Genomic DNA, 17,832 nt, shown 5'->3' on the forward strand with positions numbered 1-17,832 from the left:
TCTTATGCGGAGCTCCAACTCACTACCCCTGAGATCAAAGAGCCTCAAGCTCTACCGACTGAGCCAGCCGGGTGCCCCAAGTACCTGTTTAATGTCTTTCTCTTAACTCTAGTGTTCCGTAGATCACAGTTTGGGAAACAGTGCTCTGAAACACAGCATATGCCTATGACTTGGAAGAGACCACTGATGTCACCCTCCTCGTGCTAACTTTCCCTTTGGAACTCCGAAATGAGCCATACTGGAAATGTGTGGATGTGTTGGTGTGCCCACACTTCTTCCCATGACTGCACTTCATTAAGAAGCAAAATTAATCCAGTGTTTTCCTCTCCCTGTGCCAACTGCTGTCACTTCTGAACCTTGCTTCATTTCTCTTACCTCCACCTGCTGTTCCAGTGAAACTCCTGAGCCTTGATACCTTTCGCCTTCCTCTAATTAGCTCAACCAGCCCCTTCCTATAGCGATTTTCCCTCATCCTTCCCTGTTATGCCCATGAATTCACCACTTAGCTGTCAGGGAAAGCCATCTTTATCCTTTAAATTCTTGCTTTACGCTGTTGTCAGAGCCTTCTTTTAAAGCCACAAATCCAGGCACGCCGCACCTCTGCTTACAACTCTTCCCTACCTTCTCAGTAGAGTCCTGTGACAAGGGACGAGAACATCCTAGCCCTGTGCCTCCCAGCCCTGAACCAGCCCCCACAGCCATTGTATGCTCAGAACCGGGAACCCTTCAGGCATGTTTCCCCACAAGGTAAGGTGGCAGCTAAAGGAATGAGAGAGAAAAGGCTAGAGGAGAACACGACATTGTGAGATCAGGCTTCTCAAGGGCCTGGCAGCATGACCCGTGGGGTACCCCAGGTTTCTGTCAGGGTGGACAGTTGGGGGGAGGAAGAAAGGCATGTGTGGCTTGGCTTCTAAAGTTCCAGCTTGGACAGAGGACGTACTCAACAAGAAGGGATGAGAGGAAGAGAAATGGCTTCCTTGGACAGGATGTAATGACCAGAGATACACTGGGAGAAGGGAAACCCTTCATTTCCAGAACTTCCAATGATACACATAGCATGACTGTAGTGTGATCGTGAAGCATGGTCACAGCGGCCATGAAGCCACGGATGACTTTAAGGAAATCCCCTCACAATGAACTGAGTCATCCAGACCCTTGCTTCTTGACTACACCTTAGGCGAGACTAAGGTGCAATTTGAGACGATAGAAAATAAAATAAAACCTACTGCCTCATATAGAGATTTATTTCTACCTCTTGGTCTCATTATAGCTTCCACAGTACTCTGTACATCTCTGGGGTATGCATTATATTTTATCTTGTGTTTTAGCAGTTTGGGAAGTTTCTTCAAGCTTATGAGCCTCTCCAGGTATGACCAGATGCCTGATTCATCTTGCAAATCCGAAGTGGGATGCATAATATTTGTTTATTGAATAAATTAGTGCTATATGTTTCTGTAATGTCTCAGTTTGAAACTTGCATTTTCCCACAAAATTCTGTTTCAGATTCACCCCTGCTGTTCACGCAAACGAATGCAGTTGAGAGATTCCCTTGCAACAACCTGTTCATTGAAAAGTGAAGAAAAAGCGTAACTTACATCATAAGCACTCATTTTAGAGAGTCCAAAGAATCTAAAATGGTTTCCTTCTCAGGAATGTAAGATGGTTTCCTCTGGGTTATTGTTTTCCTTTGTGTTTTTTTTAAATATTTTATTTATTTATTTGTCAGAGAGAAAGCGCAAGTAATCGCACAAGCAAGGGGAGCCGCAGATAGAGGGAGAAGCAGGCTCCCTGCTGAGCAAGGAGCACGAGGCGGAACTCGATCCCAGGACCCTGGTCCTGGGATCATGACCTGAGCCAAAAACAGATGCTTAACCGACTGAACCACCCAGGCATCCCTTACGTCTCTTGATGTCTTGTTCATTTGTGGTCACTGTTAAGATATGAGTGTCTATGGACCCAGTGACTTAAAGGATCTATAAATCTTCCAGCATGTTTGCTAACAAGCTTGAACTGGAGTCATATCCATGGGAATGCCGGGAAGTGAGGATTCCTGGGAGAGCCCTAAATCATATTGAAGTCCCAGTGGAACCAGATTGGTATTTGCTCCTAAATTTTGAGCTAAAGAATGTCCTACAATAAGAATATACTGCAAATATGAATATACTCAATAAGAAAACCAATAACTCTTATTTTGGAATACGTGCTCTATTTTCATCATAGATCTTGCCTAGAACACATTGCAGACCTGTGGCCAGTTTGTGAACTTGCAGTAAGAATATCCTCAGGTCACTCTGAAGGCAGATGACATTGGGACAAAGTTCAATCTTCTGCGCTTGGCACCTCATCACAAGTGGCTATTTCCTAGTGCTTAACGACCAATCTAACCGATTTAATCAAAGTCCTTACGTATTTTGTGGGTTGCCCCAGTGAAGGAGATAAAACAGGTGACTTTCCCCATCTTACTGAGAGGAGGGTCCAACTATTTCACACATAGAAAGTCACTGTAAAGCAAAGCAGATCCTTCTTGTTGTGTCGAAAATCATTAAAGGATTAGGGGCACCTGGGTCCCTCAGTCGTTAAGCTTCTGCCTTCGGCTCAGGGCGTGATCCCGGTGTTCCTCTTCTGGGAGCCCGCATCTTCCTCTCCCACTCCCCCTGCTTGTGTTCCCTCTCTCACTGGCTGTCTCTCTGTCAAATAAATAAATAAAATCTTTTTAAAAAATCATTAAAGGGTTAAATATGCATGGAAGTATAGGCCAAGAGCATTGCTATCCCAGGACAAAGGTGCAACCAAACCCCTTGAATTTTGAGAGCTTGTGAAGATCAGTCTCACTTCTTAGCGGAAGCACTGGTCACCCAGAAGAAAGACAGTGGCACTGGCCTCTGAGGTGGCAGTGGTCTATGTCCTCCATGGCCACATGGCACCTTGGGGAATGTGCTAATGAGCTGAGAACACTGATGACCAAAAGCCCTATTACTTGCAGCTCAGGCCTCCTTGTACAAGGCACCCTGGTAACAGAATGTAACCCCCAGACACTACTTTGCCTTCAGAACCTGATGCATTCCTATCAGAATTACGTGCAATTGCCGAAACACGGAAGCAACCCGAATGTCCATTGAGAGATGAAGGGGTCAACAAACTCTGGTGTATACATAACAATGGAATATTTCTCAGCCATAAAAAAGAATGAGATCTTGCCATTTGCAACAACATGGATGGACCTTGAGGGCCTTACGCTAAGGGAAATAAACCAGACACAAAAGATCACATATTATATGATTCTGTTTATATGAAATACCCAGAAGATGCAAATCCGTAGTGACAGGAAGTAGAGCGGTGGTTGCTGGGCGCTGGGAGGAGTCGGAAATGTGGAGGTACTGTTCGTTGGGAACAGAATGTCAGTTTTGCAGGGTGAAAAGAGTTCTGGAGATAGATGGTGGTGAAGGCGGCACATCAATATGAATATATTTAATATCACAACTGTACGCTTTAAAATGGTTATGATAGTAAATGTTCTGTTATGTGTATTTTACCGGAAAAAAAAAATTAACTCTGCTGCAAAAGTATTCTGTTCCAGCACCTGTGAGGACAGCCACTGTGGGGAGGTCAGTTCCCCCCACCCCACCTGGGCCAGATCTTCACTCGAGTGGGTGGGTGCTTTGCCACCCTGCAACCCCAATCTCTACCTTTCTGTGGTGTTGAGAGCCCAAAACTTACCCTCCCATAATAGCAGTGATTCATAAAGTTGTCCGCCTCCCCTCTCCCACCTCTAAATCCCTCCAGGTGAAGTGCATGGGGCTCAAGCATTGCTTGATTGAGTATGGCATTTATTAATATAGATAAAACTAAGAACAGTCCATTACAAATTTGGTAATTTTGGAACACCTACTTGGCACGCAAGGAGAGTAATCAAGTAACCAGTATGATACACGGAATGCGGAGCTCAAAAGAAAGGTCTGTGCTGCAGACATAAATGTGGGCTTCTTGCCCAGAATGCATAGGGCGGAACAGGAGTGGATGAGCTCACCCTGAGAAAAATGTAGAGACAGGGCATGCAGAATGAAAATGGAGACCACCACCCAGGTCTTTCTAACCTGCCCACATAGGATGGCCAAATTAAGAACTGGATTAAATTTGAGCACTTTGGGTTGCAATGAGGGAAACTGAACCAACAAGGGAATTGTATTGGAAACTTAATGATTCCTGAAAATGATAGGGTACAAAAATAAAAAACTAGAGAGTACACACCACCTGACTCTTTCCCGCTAGCATGACTATTTGCTTCTCTCTGTAAATTGACTTTATCCCAGAGTAGGAGACATTGCTACGGCAGCTCCTGGACCCCATCTCTCCTAGCTTCACCACCAGAGGACTGAGTGTCCTCAAAAATTTGAGGGAGGATTTGATGGGTTCAACGAGGTCATGAGATCACTCTGGCCGTTCTACTGAGGCAGGTACTGTGGCTTAGGCTGTGTTGGAGCCCAGGGATAGAACAGTTATCAGCTGTGATCAAGAAGAAGGGTCACTCGGGGCACCTGTGTGGCTCAGTCGTTAAGCGTCTGCCTTCGGCTCAGGTCATGATCCCAGGGTCCTGGGATCGAGCCCCGCATTGGGCTCCCTGCTCAGCAGGAAGCCTGCTCCTCCCTCTCCCACTCCTTCTGCTTGTGTTCCTCTCTCACTGTGTCTCTCTGTCAAATAAATAAATCTTTAAAAAAAAAAAAGAAGAAGAAGAAGGGTCATTGAGGATAGGAAAGGCCTCACCAGAATCCCCCAAGATTTGAGGGGCACCTGAGTGGCACAGTCGGTTAAGTGTCTAACTCATGGTTTCAGCTCAGGTCATGATCTCAGGGTCGTGGGACTGAGCCCTGCGTTGGGCTCTGCTCTCAGCATGGAGTCCGCTTGAGATTCTCTCTCCTTCTCTCTCTGCCCCTCCCGCTCGTGCGCGTTCTCTCTCATGTGTTCTCTCTCATGTGTGCTCTCTCAAATAAATAAATCTTAATTAAAAAAAAATCCCAAGATTTGAGTCAGAAAAGCATTTCCCAGAAAAGGTAGGCTGATAGACAAAACCCAGTGCGAGCTATACAACATGCAGACGGCAGAGGCCTGTTTACTGCAGGTGCAGTGGATAAAGGAAGCAATGATGGCAGCCACATCCCCTCTCCCTCTTGTTTTTAAGACGGGTCACATCTCAGTAACTCTAGGACTCCTGCTGGCCTGTGGACTCCTGCTGAAAGCCCAATGGAGTTCACTCAGGGAAAACTGACACACACCATTAGGTCTCAAAGCGCCCTAAAACAGTCAATGTGTACTACCACAGGCCCACCCCGCGGTCAGCGCGAAGTATTTCCTCCCTCTTCCATCACAAGGAAGAGCGTAATCCTCCCAGCCCCCATCTCCATGAAGGCCACTCAATCAGAAGCAAGGGTCCATAGGCCCACACAATCCTAAAGGTGCCTCATCAGACACTGGAGATTCCATACCATTGGTCCAATGGTTTTCTTGGTCTTCAGCAAAACATCACAGTACCAGAAATTAAAACATTTTTCTGAGCAGTGGTCATCAGTAAGTGGTGAGCACAAGGTTCCATCTTTGGTTTTCCTAGCTCTCTGCTTGCAGCACAGAAATTCTGCCTGCCCTTGCTCTCAGGTACTCACCTGCATGGACAGAAGAACCACAAACAGACCTGCAAGGTCACTGTTGATTATCTGTGACCCACATTGATCCACAACTTAGGCCCAATGGGGGTTATCACAACCAACTAGGTCACTGTTAACTCTCAACAGAAGGACTTGAATAGGTCTGAGAACTTCATAGGGCCACACCAACCAGTGACTGATGACCACTGTTACCCAGAACTTTCCTAGAGGCATCTAACACCACCAATCCCTGATATTTATAAATAATGTTAACAGTGTAAACATCTGTGTTTTTGTTCATTTTTCTCTTGTTTAGAATTGAGAGCTCCTGCCCTTTCAGCAGCTATCATTCTTTCCAATTGGCAGTAATCATTGCTTTTCATACTGTGTTTGCCACAATCTGGTTACTATCATGAAAGGAAGCCTCTCTGCTCATACTAGACTTCGTCCCCATCATCACTAATCTGAAGATTCTCCAAAAAAGCTATCTGGTCATTCTTGCTTTCTCTGATCCACAACCCAGCATTTGCTACCTCCCACATTACCCTTGCCCCATTTGGTAATAGAGGATGTAAAGACATCCTCATGCCTAAGCTAACTGTTTATCCTTTCATAGGACTAATAATGATTAGCAGAAGGAGATCAGAGGCAGTGTGGGCTATTCCAGCAAAAGGGCAGGAGCCTTCCCAACATATACATTTATGCTGATGCTTTCATTTTATCTTTCACTCAATTCTTCCATTATTCTAAATCTAGAACTTCTCAATCAAATGTTATCAATTTTTGCATGTTAGGATATATATTGCCCCACCAAACTGAGTTTCAGTTACAAAGCTGCCCCCAACTTTCAAGCATCATCATTCCCCTGTTAACTTCTGGCTATTAATTCCCATCAAGCCAGATTATGTGCTACCATACTCTTTATATATTTACACGTCTATACATTAATGGCCCAACCAGCTCAGGTCAGGCCCATTTTCCTATTAGACCTATTTTCAAATGTCTTATAGTTCAGCTTGGTCTATCATGATAATTATATGATTGCTTCTGGCACTTACTTAATACAACACACTTTCAGAAATGGGTATGCTGGGAAAGTTTATTTACATCAAATTTTATCATGTCAGTCACATTCAAGTCCTGGAGATCTGTATTTACATGTAACATCCAGTACATTCCTGGGAGAATTTTTTTTTTTTGCAAAAACAAAAACAAAACAGGAGCAATCAATAGGACAATGGGGTAGCTTAATCAACTTCATGCTTCTCCAGGGGCTCATCTGGGATTTCAGAGTGAACTGTATCCAAAGGCTGCCAGTGGCAATTCATGAGAGAGTCGTAGAGTTCCTCACTTTTCACCATAAACTCCTTGTTTAATTCCTCAATATTCACACAAAGGTTTGGATCTGCAGGAGCCCATAATGCATGTGGAAAAAAAATAAGTTTTTATAGGACACATATTAGCAAAGGTTTAAAATCAGAGTTTCAAAAACACATGAGCAGGAAAATACTGCAGACATTTCATGTTAGAATTTTTAAAGATTCTATTTATTTATTTGACAGAGATAGAGACAGCCAGTGAGAGAGGGAACACAAGCAGGGGGAGTGGGAGAGGAAGAAGCAGGCTCATAGCGGAGGAGCCTGATGTGGGGCTCGATCCCATAACGCCGGGATCACACCCTGAGCCGAAGGCAGACGCTTAACCGCCAGGCCACCCAGGTGCCCCTCATGTTAGAATTTTTAAATTGCGCATTTCCTTTCAATAAGATTTGAAAATAGAAATTAAAGCTGTAAAAGCACCACTAGCAGACTCAACGAGCATCTCCATGGTAGAAGAGATGGAAGAGATGGATGTAATTAAGAGAGGTTTGGGAGATGAATGGGCAGTATTTGGAAATGGACTTACTTTGGGGCCAAAGACAAAGGGAGGGTCAAGGACAAGCCCAGAGTTTCTGGCATGAACACCTGGGTGAGCCCAGACCAAATCCATAGGAAGGGGCTTTGAAACAATAAACATGCTGCTTTATTTGCTTAATTAACTGGTTGATGTAAGTAATGCAAACCGTATAGAGCAACCTTCTTTTTCTTTTTTTTTTTAAAGATTTTATTTATTTATTCAACAGAGATAGAGACAGCCAGCGAGAGAGGGAACACAAGCAGGGGGAGTGGGAGAGGAAGAAGCAGGCTCATAGCGGAAGAGCCTAATGTGGGGCTTGATCCCAGAACACCAGGATCACGCCCTGAGCCGAAGGCAGACGCTTAACCGCTGTGCCACCCAGGCGCCCCAAGCCTTCCTTCTTTAAAACCTGGAACTCTAGGATGAGGTGGTGTTAAGTTATCATGAAAGCATCATACCTAGATATTCCTTCCAAGTTGCTGGGCTTCCAAGGTTTTTAATGCCATCCCTTGTTTTCTCTTCTCGTCCTGAATATAACCGAAGAAGCCCTTTCTGTGTTCCTTTGTAAGTTTGCAAGCCTTAGCTCACTCAGAACTGTAATTTTTTTACTTCCTAATACTTACCTAGGATCATGCTATTCACTTCTATTATTATGCCTGCTACGGACTAAATGTTTGTGAACCCCCCAAATTCATATGTTGAAACACATACATCAGTGTGATGGTATTTGGAGATGGGGCCTTTGGGAGATAACTGGGGTTGGTCGAGCTCATGAGGGTTGGGCCGCAGACTGATGGGATTAGTGCCCTTACAGAGAAGGACACCAGTGCTGGTGTGCTCTCTCTCCCCTACCCGCTGAGGATATAATGAGAAGATGGCCATCTGCAAGCCAGGAAGAGAGTTCTCACCAGGCACTGACATGCTGGCACCTTGATCTTGGACTCCTCAGTTTCCAGAACTATGAGAAATAACTTCTTTATTCAAGCCACGCAGTCTGTGGCATTTTGTTACAGCAGCCTGAGCTGACTAATGTCCTTGTATACTTAGTTTAGAACCAAGATCGTCAAGTAGCCCCAAGGCATCATATATGTTTCAGGAGCTGCTTCCTACTTTCTTCCCTGGAGTCATTCACGACTATGCTGTCTGATTCTTATTCTTTCAAGCTTCCCACCCCTTTTGAACTACCTTTCCTTTGAGAGCTTCTGATCATAAAATTAGATGCTTCTATTGTTTTTTTTTTCCTGAGCTTTCTAAAATTTTTTTTTAAGATTATTTATTTTGAGAGAGAGGCAGAGAGTGCATGAGCCAGAGGAGGGAGAAGCAGACTCCCCCTGGAGCATGGAGCTGAGGGCAGGGCTCGATCTCACAACCCTGAGATCATGACCTGAGCCAAATCGAGAGTCCAATGCTTAACTAACTGAGCTACCCAGGTGCCCCATGAAATTCTTTCTTAAGGTCAAGCCCCAGGATCCTTTCCTTCGCTGTTATGAGCAGTCATTTGCTAAAAGTTTCCTGGTGGCTGGAAAGGTGTCAGCATCACCGTGCTTAGGAGCAGACCATGGTCTGTCCTGTAGTCTGTGGCCTAGGAAACAGACACAGTGTGGTCAGCTATGAACCCCAGATTAATGATCTAGGCCTTTCCAGTGACGTTGGACCTGGTGGTAAAGACACCTATGAAAGACAAACTAATTCCATCTTCCCTAAACCTGTGGGCCCTCGAGACCAAGCTGTCCACCACAGTAGGCACTCGCCATATGCGGTTACTGAGCGCTTGAAATGAGGCTAGTCCTCATGGAGATGTGATGTAAACATACACTGTATTTTGAAAACTTGGTATTATGATGTTAAAAAACTCATTCATTTTTATATTCATTACATGTTTAAATGAAATTTTTGGGTATATTAGGTTACAAGTATTGCAATTAATTTCATCTATCTGTTTTAGGTTGTTTTTTTTTTAATTTGGCTACTAGAAAATTTAAAACTGTCTACGTGGGTGGATTTGTGTTTCAAATCACATTTCCCCTGGATAGAGCTGCACCGGCTCTACGAGGAGTTTACACTAACCACTGAAGCGGCTGTTACCTGCCAGATGCTGTTAAAACACTTAAAAGCACTTTAGAGCTATTGTCTTCACACTTTATACCAGGTCAGTTGTTTTTTTTTTTTTTTTCCAGTTTATTTTGGAGTAGTTATAGATTCACAGGAAGTTGCAAAAAATGTGCAGGGTGGTCCTGTGCAGACCACATCCTGTGTCCCCAGTAGGATATAAAATAGGTCTGCAGTTGGGAAATGTAGAAAATAAATATTGAAAAGAATTACGTTGGGGCGCCTGGGTGGCACAGCGGTTAAGCGTCTGCCTTCGGCTCAGGGCATGATCCCGGCGTTATGGGATCGAGCCCCACATCAGGCTCCTCCGCTATGAGCCTGCTTCTTCCTCTCCCGCTCCCCCTGCTTGTGTTCCCTCTCTCGCTGGCTGTCTCTATCTCTGTCAAATAAATAAATAAAATCTTAAAAAAAAAAAAAAGAAAAGAATTACTTTAAGTGCCAAATTAAGTCCCCTTTATAATATTTAATGAGCTTTCCAAGTTGTTTCCAACATACAGGCTATAGCAAGGTATTTAATGTCAACGAGATGTAGTAGGCCATGAGCGGACTGGTCCCCAAACGAGGAGCTCCTGGAGAGTGTGTGTCCTGGGCTTCGCTCTGATATCCGTGGCCGCGGAGAACCCCACTACATCTGCAGCAGGGGCGGCCCTGCTCCCTCTGGGGAGCTTGTAGCGTATGGTTCAGACACTGCTCTCAGTGGTTGCTTCCCATCTCAAATCCTCCAGGAGGATGGTCAAGCCCAGAGTGGGGGACTCGCCTTCTTGCCTTGTGGGAGGCTCAGAGGGGCGGTCCAGCTAGTGAACCTGCGTGGGTGGGCCATGTCACAGGGCAGCCCGCCCCTGCCTCTTCGCCCCCTTGTTGGCGGTCGAGGCCGGGCCGTGAGGAGTGCCCCGGGGAACAGAGAAGGGCTGCCTTGCTGCTTGGAGAACCCGTCTGGCTGGTGTTGCTGGCCACACCCAGCTCCCTTGCCCCCAGGTGCCATGGCCGTTCAGGAGTTAGCAGGTCAGGTACAGGGAGCGTCATCCTCCACCCCGCCAACAGCTGTTGGCTTGCATCCTCTGCAACGATGAGCACACCTGTCATCGCCCTTCCCACTGCTAACATACTACAGACCTGTAGAAGCCGGGAGGTGGAACTGAGCCCGTCGTGGGCCGGAGCAGATGGACGATCCGTCTAACTGACGCTGACTCCGTAGTCCGCACTCTCTGGTTCCGGGTGCGCCACCTCCCAGGGACCACCTCCCAGCTTTGTGTTTCTGCTCACAGGTGTCTCTTGAGGGGCCTTTTATTTCTTACTGATATGTAGTATTAAACTATTATTAAAATCAGTAGTTTTAAGTGATCCGTATTTTATCATAGGTGGTTATATCATTACATGTTGCATGTTGATGTTCATTTTATAACAGTATACTTACTAAAGACAGTTTAAGTTTTTCTTTTTCTTTTTTTTTTATACCAGGTCAGTTTTAACATACCATTTTACAGATGGGGGCGCTGATGCCCTGGAGACGAATTTGTCTGGAATTACAGAGCTCATAAGTGAGATTTGAACCCTGGCAGTCTGCATCCAGAAAACACACTCTTTGTAGGTTTTCCTCTAATCTTTATACTGTCTGTGGGACTGATGAAAAGAGGGAGATTTGACTCATGCTTTAACCAGAATGAAATCCCGCTGAGAGCTGGAACAGGCACCTTTTATTCATGTGTCAATCAAACCTATTTCAGTAAAACGAACTGCCCCATAGCATTTAAAGATTTCTTTTAAACAGTAGTTGCATTTCATTTGAACATTGAGCACCTGCTATCCTGCTGACTTAGTCACTAGGACTACAAAGTCACAAAGCAGTGGGTGGGTTTGGTCTGGTGGGGGTGCCCTGGGGGTGGGGGAAGTGATAGGAAGTAGGCAATGGTCTTCTCTCTGCCTATCTCTTCCACTTCTCTTTCCCATAACTTAAGTAAAACAAGCCAGACATTTTCTTCCCTTCCTTCAAGAAGACACAGAAACAGGTCCTCCTCTGGGCAGTTGCACTTTGTTCTTTTCAAAACAGATCAAGAACTACAAGGAGCACTGCCTGACACCACAGACAGGGCCTGTGAGGTCCTCCGGGAACCAATAACCCCGAGGGAAGCTAGGAAGCCAGGCCATAGCCACCACCTCAGACTTTTCCCCTTAACAATCAAAATTAAAGCAGAATTAAGGGGTGCCTGGGTGGCTCAGTTGGTTAAGTGTCTGCCTTCAGCTCGGGTCATGATCTCAGGGTCCTGGGATCAAGACCCATGTCAGGCTCCCTGCTCAGTGTGGAACCAGCTTCTCCCTCTCCCCCTGCTTGTGCGTGCTCACTCTCTCTCTCTTTCTGTCAAATAAATAAATAGAAAATATCTTTTAAAAAATAAAGCAGAATTATTCCCAAAGTTTACACTTATGGAGGAAAGAGATCTTAAAAACAACTTATTGTCTTCTTATTGTTTGGAAATTTCCTCATTTCCTAGTCCTTCAGAAAGACCCAAACAGGTGGCTTTACTCAAGCTTCCCACAGAAGCAATTTCCCAAGATCAGACAAATTGCTGAAGAAAATGGCTTATGCGACCTATGTAGGAATTTTCCCATAGAATCTCTCGGCTTCTAGCCAGCTGAGTGATGAGTAACCTGGAAAGGGGTTCGTTTTGTTTCTGACCGTGGCCACGCAGGGTTTCTGTTACCTTCCAGTGGCTCTTCATCTTGCTTCTCTGCCAGAGCCGTGCTTTCCTAAAAGGAAATCAGGATATTAAGAAATTTTTTTTCCTAACGGTTTACTATCAATGCATGCTTTTAAAGAAAACATTGGCTGTCAAAATGATAAAGGACTAAAATCATGAAATAGGTGAATGAAGTCAACAGAAGAAAAATCATAACGGAGGAGCATGCCTGACAAAGACCTCGGGGCTCTCTGAAGTTTCTGGGAACTGACTGGCATCCCAGGGCCTCAAATATGAACTGGACACCAGGGACCCAGGCATCCAGACTCCACAGTCCCTGCACTAAATGCCCAGCTTTCTACCTGGAGCTCTGCCCTTCCTTCCACATGACAATCTGCAAAATCTTCATAAGCATATTCTCCCTGTAGCCTTCTAATCACACCCCAAGGCCATGGCTCAGCTAAGGGCTAGGACAGTAGGTGCTTATGCAGATGCAGAGACTATAGAAAAGCAAACCAGTCAATCAGAGAAGTAAATTCCAGAAGCACTCGCCAAATAAATCTTGGTTGGTTAACACAGACCCTATTGGCTCTCCTGGGACAGTATAAGTTTTTAAGACTCCTCTCCATAGGTATTCGTTGGGAACTGTCTTTGTTAAGGATGTACAGCTGTTCCAAGGAACCAACCCATCCAGGAAGAGCCCTGGTAGCTCCTGGCACCAATGAACTCAATTAAGCCTCCCTTGCTAAGAAAGATGAGATTATATTGAAAGCCAAAGACCCCCCCCCCAGCTCTTCTTTCAATCTATCTGAAAGTATGCCACCCTTTCCCCTCAGAAATAGATCCTAGTTTGGAAAATAAATTATATGGTTATCATAAGTTTAATCTCCACCAGTGGCATATTTTTCCTATTTAGAAATGGCTAAGACAGCCAGAATCTGTGCTTGAATGAGGCCTTTCTTGTAATACAGTGTCCAAATAACGTTGCAGTTCCTCCTTTTCAATGCGTGTTCTGGTTAATGTGGATCCTACATTACCAGGGTGCAGGAAACAGATGCTCTCTGGAGACAGAGCTTTCTCTCTGAGTGAGGGGCACCTCGGCAGTGCCTGTTGTTCCTGAAGAAGGGCCCTTCTTTTACCTGTTTTCCTCTGCTATCAGGAGTTCGGGACAGATACGCTGATAGAGCCCAAAGACCTGAGAATCATTTTGAAGATATCCACTTCCTCTGATCTTAAGACACGATGTCAAAATGCAGAAGGGTCTCGAGAGGCTAAGCTCTTCACTTGGAGAAAGAAGAGCTAAGAACATGGTGTGTTACGGAAGGGGAAACAGGCAATGGACTGTGACATCTGGCAGAGGTCATGCTTCCTTAAAGCAAGACTACAGCAAAGGCATGTGAGCAAAAGACGCCGACGGCACAACCTTACCTTCTGGAATTCTGATGATCAGCTTTATAACCAAAACTCCCACCAGGAAAACAGATTGGTGGCTGTGCTGAGCACACTTGTGCCACCTAAGAGAATATATTTATAATTCTTGAAATTGCACGTTATAGCAATAATTTGCCTGGAGAGTGGGATGAAAATCCCAGAAGGTGTCAACAAAAATGGAGAGAAGACAGTGGGGGAGAAGGGACAAGAAGAGAAAAAGGGGTGTTAATTTCTTTTTACAATGTTACTTATGTTTCTTTGTTCTTTTGTTGTTGTTTCTTACTGTCCTTTATTTCTTTGGTGTAAATTTCTTCATTCTCACGAGTACACAGAAATCAGGAAATACTTTTGTTTCCAAAGTCACCAATATACTCAAACCTACACTTCTCTATTTAAGATAAAGGTAACCACCAGAAGACACATAGACCATTTCCCAACAGGTCAAAAAAGGGAAGGGGTGGAAGAAGAAAAAATGCGCTAAAACCTCACGCAATGTAGCAAAATATCGGGGTTTTTTGGTAAGTGATACAATATCAAACATCCGCTAAAAAGGTAAAACCCGATTTGGGTTTAAAAAGAAAAGCCAAGAAATCTAACAAGATCTTTTATATAGCAGAAGGCACACCTAAAACAGACCTGAAAAACTGAAAATGAAAATTTTGGGCAAAAAAAAAAAAAACAAAAAAAAAACCCCCAAAAAAACAAAAAAACAAAAAACCCAAAAAACAAATGCAAGTTTTAAAAACTGAGAGTTTAAATATTAAATCTAACTCTGGGTTTAAGGCACAGGCCATCCCATAAGGAGGACATTACCAAACAGATCGGAGAGAAAACTAACACTTTGACGGCTAAGGGCTAATTTCCATAATAGGTAAGTATCTACACAGTCAGAAGAAAGGGGCGCAACCAACAGAAAAAAAGGTGGACAAAGGTCATCAATGAGGTCACAGAACACAGATACTAAGAAGCAGTTTAAAAGGCATTTGCCCATGATAATAGACAAATGGCTTCCTCGCCTGTCACGTTGGTTAATCACACAGACACGTAGAGGCAAGCATGCCTACAGCAGCCACGAAATGTGTAAATTTAGGCAAGCTTCTTGGTGAGTAATTTGTTGTCTGAAATTTAAATGTTATATCCTTTGATCCAGACCTTCCACTTCCAGTATTTTTTAAAGATTTATTTGAAAGAGAGAGTGTGCATGACGAGTGCACAAGCAGGGGGAGGGCAGAGGGAGAAGGAGAGGGAATCTCAAGCAGACTCCTCGCTGAGCCCAGAACCCAACAGGGGGCTCGGTTTCACGACCCTGAGATCATGACCTGAGCCGAAATCAAGAGTTTGGATGCTTAATGGACTGAGCCACCCAGCCGCCCCTCTAGAAGTTTATTCTTAGCCAAAAAAAACCACTCAAATACTTGGAGATAGGTTAAAATTTGTTAATGCACTGAGAACATTCAAAATGCTGGTCGATAAGGGACGAGCTAATATCACAATACATCCAGATGCGCAACTTTCACAGAAAGCTCTTTATTAAAAGGGCGAACTTTGGGGCGGAGAGGGACATCTAACACAACCTATAAGCAGAAGCAAGCAAAAACAGTATGTACTACTCGGTCTGTTGTTGCTCAAGTCTCCCCTGACTCCCTAAAATGAATTAAAGCCCAATCACGCTGGTTTAGGAAGAGTAGAAGGGAAAAATCTAGAGGATGTAGATGCATTTGAACAGGACTTTCTTCTAAGTGGGGAGGAGATGGGGAAGAGGGAAGGGATGGGGAAAACGCTAGGGGAAGCTTTCCCTTCCTTATTCTAGTCCCTCTGTGTGATTTCAGAAATAGCTTACTTTAGTAACTCAAATACTAGAATATCTTTTAAAAGCATGTCAATGTTTTCTGCTATTGCAAAACAAAACTACCTCCAGTCCTATTTTAGGAGTAAAATCAATTGAATGATACTCCAAACTTTAGTAGTAAGAATTTAGGCATAAACTTCATTAGCCGAGGATTTTGTTTTTGGAAGATAGTAATGGCTTAAATTGTTTGCCCGATTTCTTCAGTCATCAGCTTTTACTCTCTGGTATTAAAATAGGGAGCAAAAGCCATTTTGCTGTGGGAATTTGAATGGGAGCATCTGGAGGCGTGAAGACAGGAAAAAGAGGCTTCCATGTTGGGCACAAGGATGATCCAGGAATCACTTCAGGGAAGGATACCTTAGGCGTGACCAGAGTTTCAGCTGGGCGTCCAGAGGTGTCCTGCACAGAAAGGTCGAGTCCATTTCCATCTGCTGCACAGCCACAGCTGTAGACAGAAAGGGAGGAACCGCTGTGCTGTTGCTCAAACCAGTTGTCGGAGTGGTAACCCTGGCAGGGTTGGAACACTGGCTTCCCCCCAAGAGTGGAGCGGAGACAACAGGAATGACATCACCCACCAAGGCAGAATCATTCAGAAGCCCAGGACTCTTTCTTCTTTCCTGGGAGGCTCAAGCAAGGATGATTTCTGCATTAACTCTTTTAGAACACTTATTTCCAAAGCAATAGTTGGTAAAAATTGCCAAAAATCACGTAAGAAATAGAGCGTGGATGGCCTTCGTTTTCATTCAGAGTAGGAAAAAAACAGCTTACCTTTGCCAGTACCAGTAGTAGTGATTTTGTTGAGCTATGCCAAAACCTGCAAAACTCTCCTGTCCTGCCATTTATCCAGAAACTTGACAGAATGAGACCAGGTCTCCGCAGTTTTTATTCCTGTGTCTGTAATTCCAGGTCTGGGGGCTAACACCTCTCAACCCAGCAAATGCCTCTCACAAGTGCCTGAGAATAGTAATTACACTTAGTGAAAATTCCTGCTAGGCAATGAGTTGCTTGACTTTGGTTACAATGGGGTTAAGGTGTGGCTGGGGCAGGAGTCCATAGGGGTCACCTGGGGAGCTTCTGCAAACTAAGGAGCTGGCTTTAAGCTTGTTAGCCACCCTCTCCCAACTGCCGGCCCTGGGAAGACAGCCAGAAGCCAGCAGGGACAGAGAAGAGTGTGTTTTTGAGGGACTGACTGAAGTTTCCATCCCACTCCCTACAATAATTGAGTCACTTGTAATAACTAAAACCTTAAGACAAAAACCACAAATTGATGTTTCCTTCCTCAGCTGAGTTATCTGCTAACTATTCAAACCAGCAATTAGTGAATTTTTTTAATAGCCTCTACAGGTTGAAATCATTACGTTGACCAATTGGTGGAAAGAAGTTGTAGAAGGGAAACACACACACACACACACACACACACACACACGACCGTCCCACCCACTCCCTTAAAGCCAGTGCAAGAAAACATTTGAAAGAAATATTTCTTTGGGGTAAATATCCAGTAGTTCATAGCAGCAATGTTCACAATAGCCAAACTGGAAGGAGTCGAGATGCCCTTCAACAGAAGAATGGATAAAGAAGATGTCGTCCATATATACAATGGAATATAACTCAGCCATCAGAAAGGATGAATAGCCACCATTTGCATCAACATAGACGGAACTGGAAGGGATTATGCCAAGTGAAGTAAGTCAAGCAGAGAAAGACAATTATCATATGGTTTCACTCATATGTGGAACATAAGGAATATAATGGAGGACATTGGGAGAAGGAAGGGAAAAACCAAAGGGGGGAGAAATCAGAGAGGGAGGCGAACCATGAGAGACTATGGACTCCGGGAAACAAACTGAGGGTTTGAGAGCCCGGGAAGCAGGGTGGGTGTGTTAGCCGGTGACGGGTACTAAGGAGGGCACGTGTTGCAATGAGCACTGGGTGTTTTACGCAAACAATGAATCCTGCAACACTACCTCAAAAACGAATGAAGTACTATATGGTGACTAACATAATAAAAAAAATGTTTTTTTTTAAATTTCTGATTTAGTATTTTTAAAAACACAGTAAGGCATGCCTTCCAAATTTCAATGTGCGTAAGAATTACTTTGGCACGTTGTTTAAAATGTAGGTCCCGATTCAGTAGATTTGGTTTAGACCTCGCTCAGATTCTGCTTTTCTAAGTAGCAAGCCTACACAAAGTGTCAAAATGTAAGAAGGTAACTTTTGAGTCCAAATAAGGGCA

At 44.3% G+C, this 17,832-nt stretch overlaps 1 protein-coding gene across 1 annotated transcript; it reads right to left on the reverse strand.

The window, feature by feature from the left end:
* Positions 1-6,733: 6,733 nt before the first annotated feature.
* C32H6orf52 (chromosome 32 C6orf52 homolog) lies at positions 6,734-16,532 on the reverse strand. Its single transcript, XM_087858063.1, has 4 exons — positions 16,365-16,532; positions 15,954-16,041; positions 12,341-12,386; positions 6,734-7,041 (listed from the first exon to the last, which is right to left on the reverse strand). Exons 1-4 carry the CDS (start codon positions 16,433-16,435, stop codon positions 6,884-6,886), a joined length of 363 nt encoding a protein of 120 aa, XP_087714189.1. The 5' UTR covers positions 16,436-16,532; the 3' UTR covers positions 6,734-6,883.
* Between the last annotated feature and the right edge of the window lie 1,300 nt (positions 16,533-17,832).

The sequence above is a fragment of the Ursus americanus genome, chromosome 32 (genome assembly GCF_024610735.1).
Source record: "Ursus americanus isolate L20-20 chromosome 32, mUrsAme1.1.p, whole genome shotgun sequence".
Lineage (NCBI taxonomy): Eukaryota > Metazoa > Chordata > Mammalia > Carnivora > Ursidae > Ursus > Ursus americanus.

Bases quoted from the DNA above. Each gene is read 5' to 3' on its own strand.
- C32H6orf52 (XM_087858063.1), bottom strand. From the start codon at position 16,435: ATGGCAGGACAGGAGAGTTTTGCAGGTTTTGGCATAGCTCAACAAAAT. The intron at 12,387-15,953 runs GTATCCTTCCCT...ATTTCCTTTTAG, and splicing joins AAACTCTGGTCACGCCTAAG to GAAAGCACGGCTCTGGCAGA. The intron at 7,042-12,340 runs GTAACAGAAACC...GGGCTCCTGCAG, and splicing joins AGATGAAGAGCCACTGGAAG to ATCCAAACCTTTGTGTGAAT.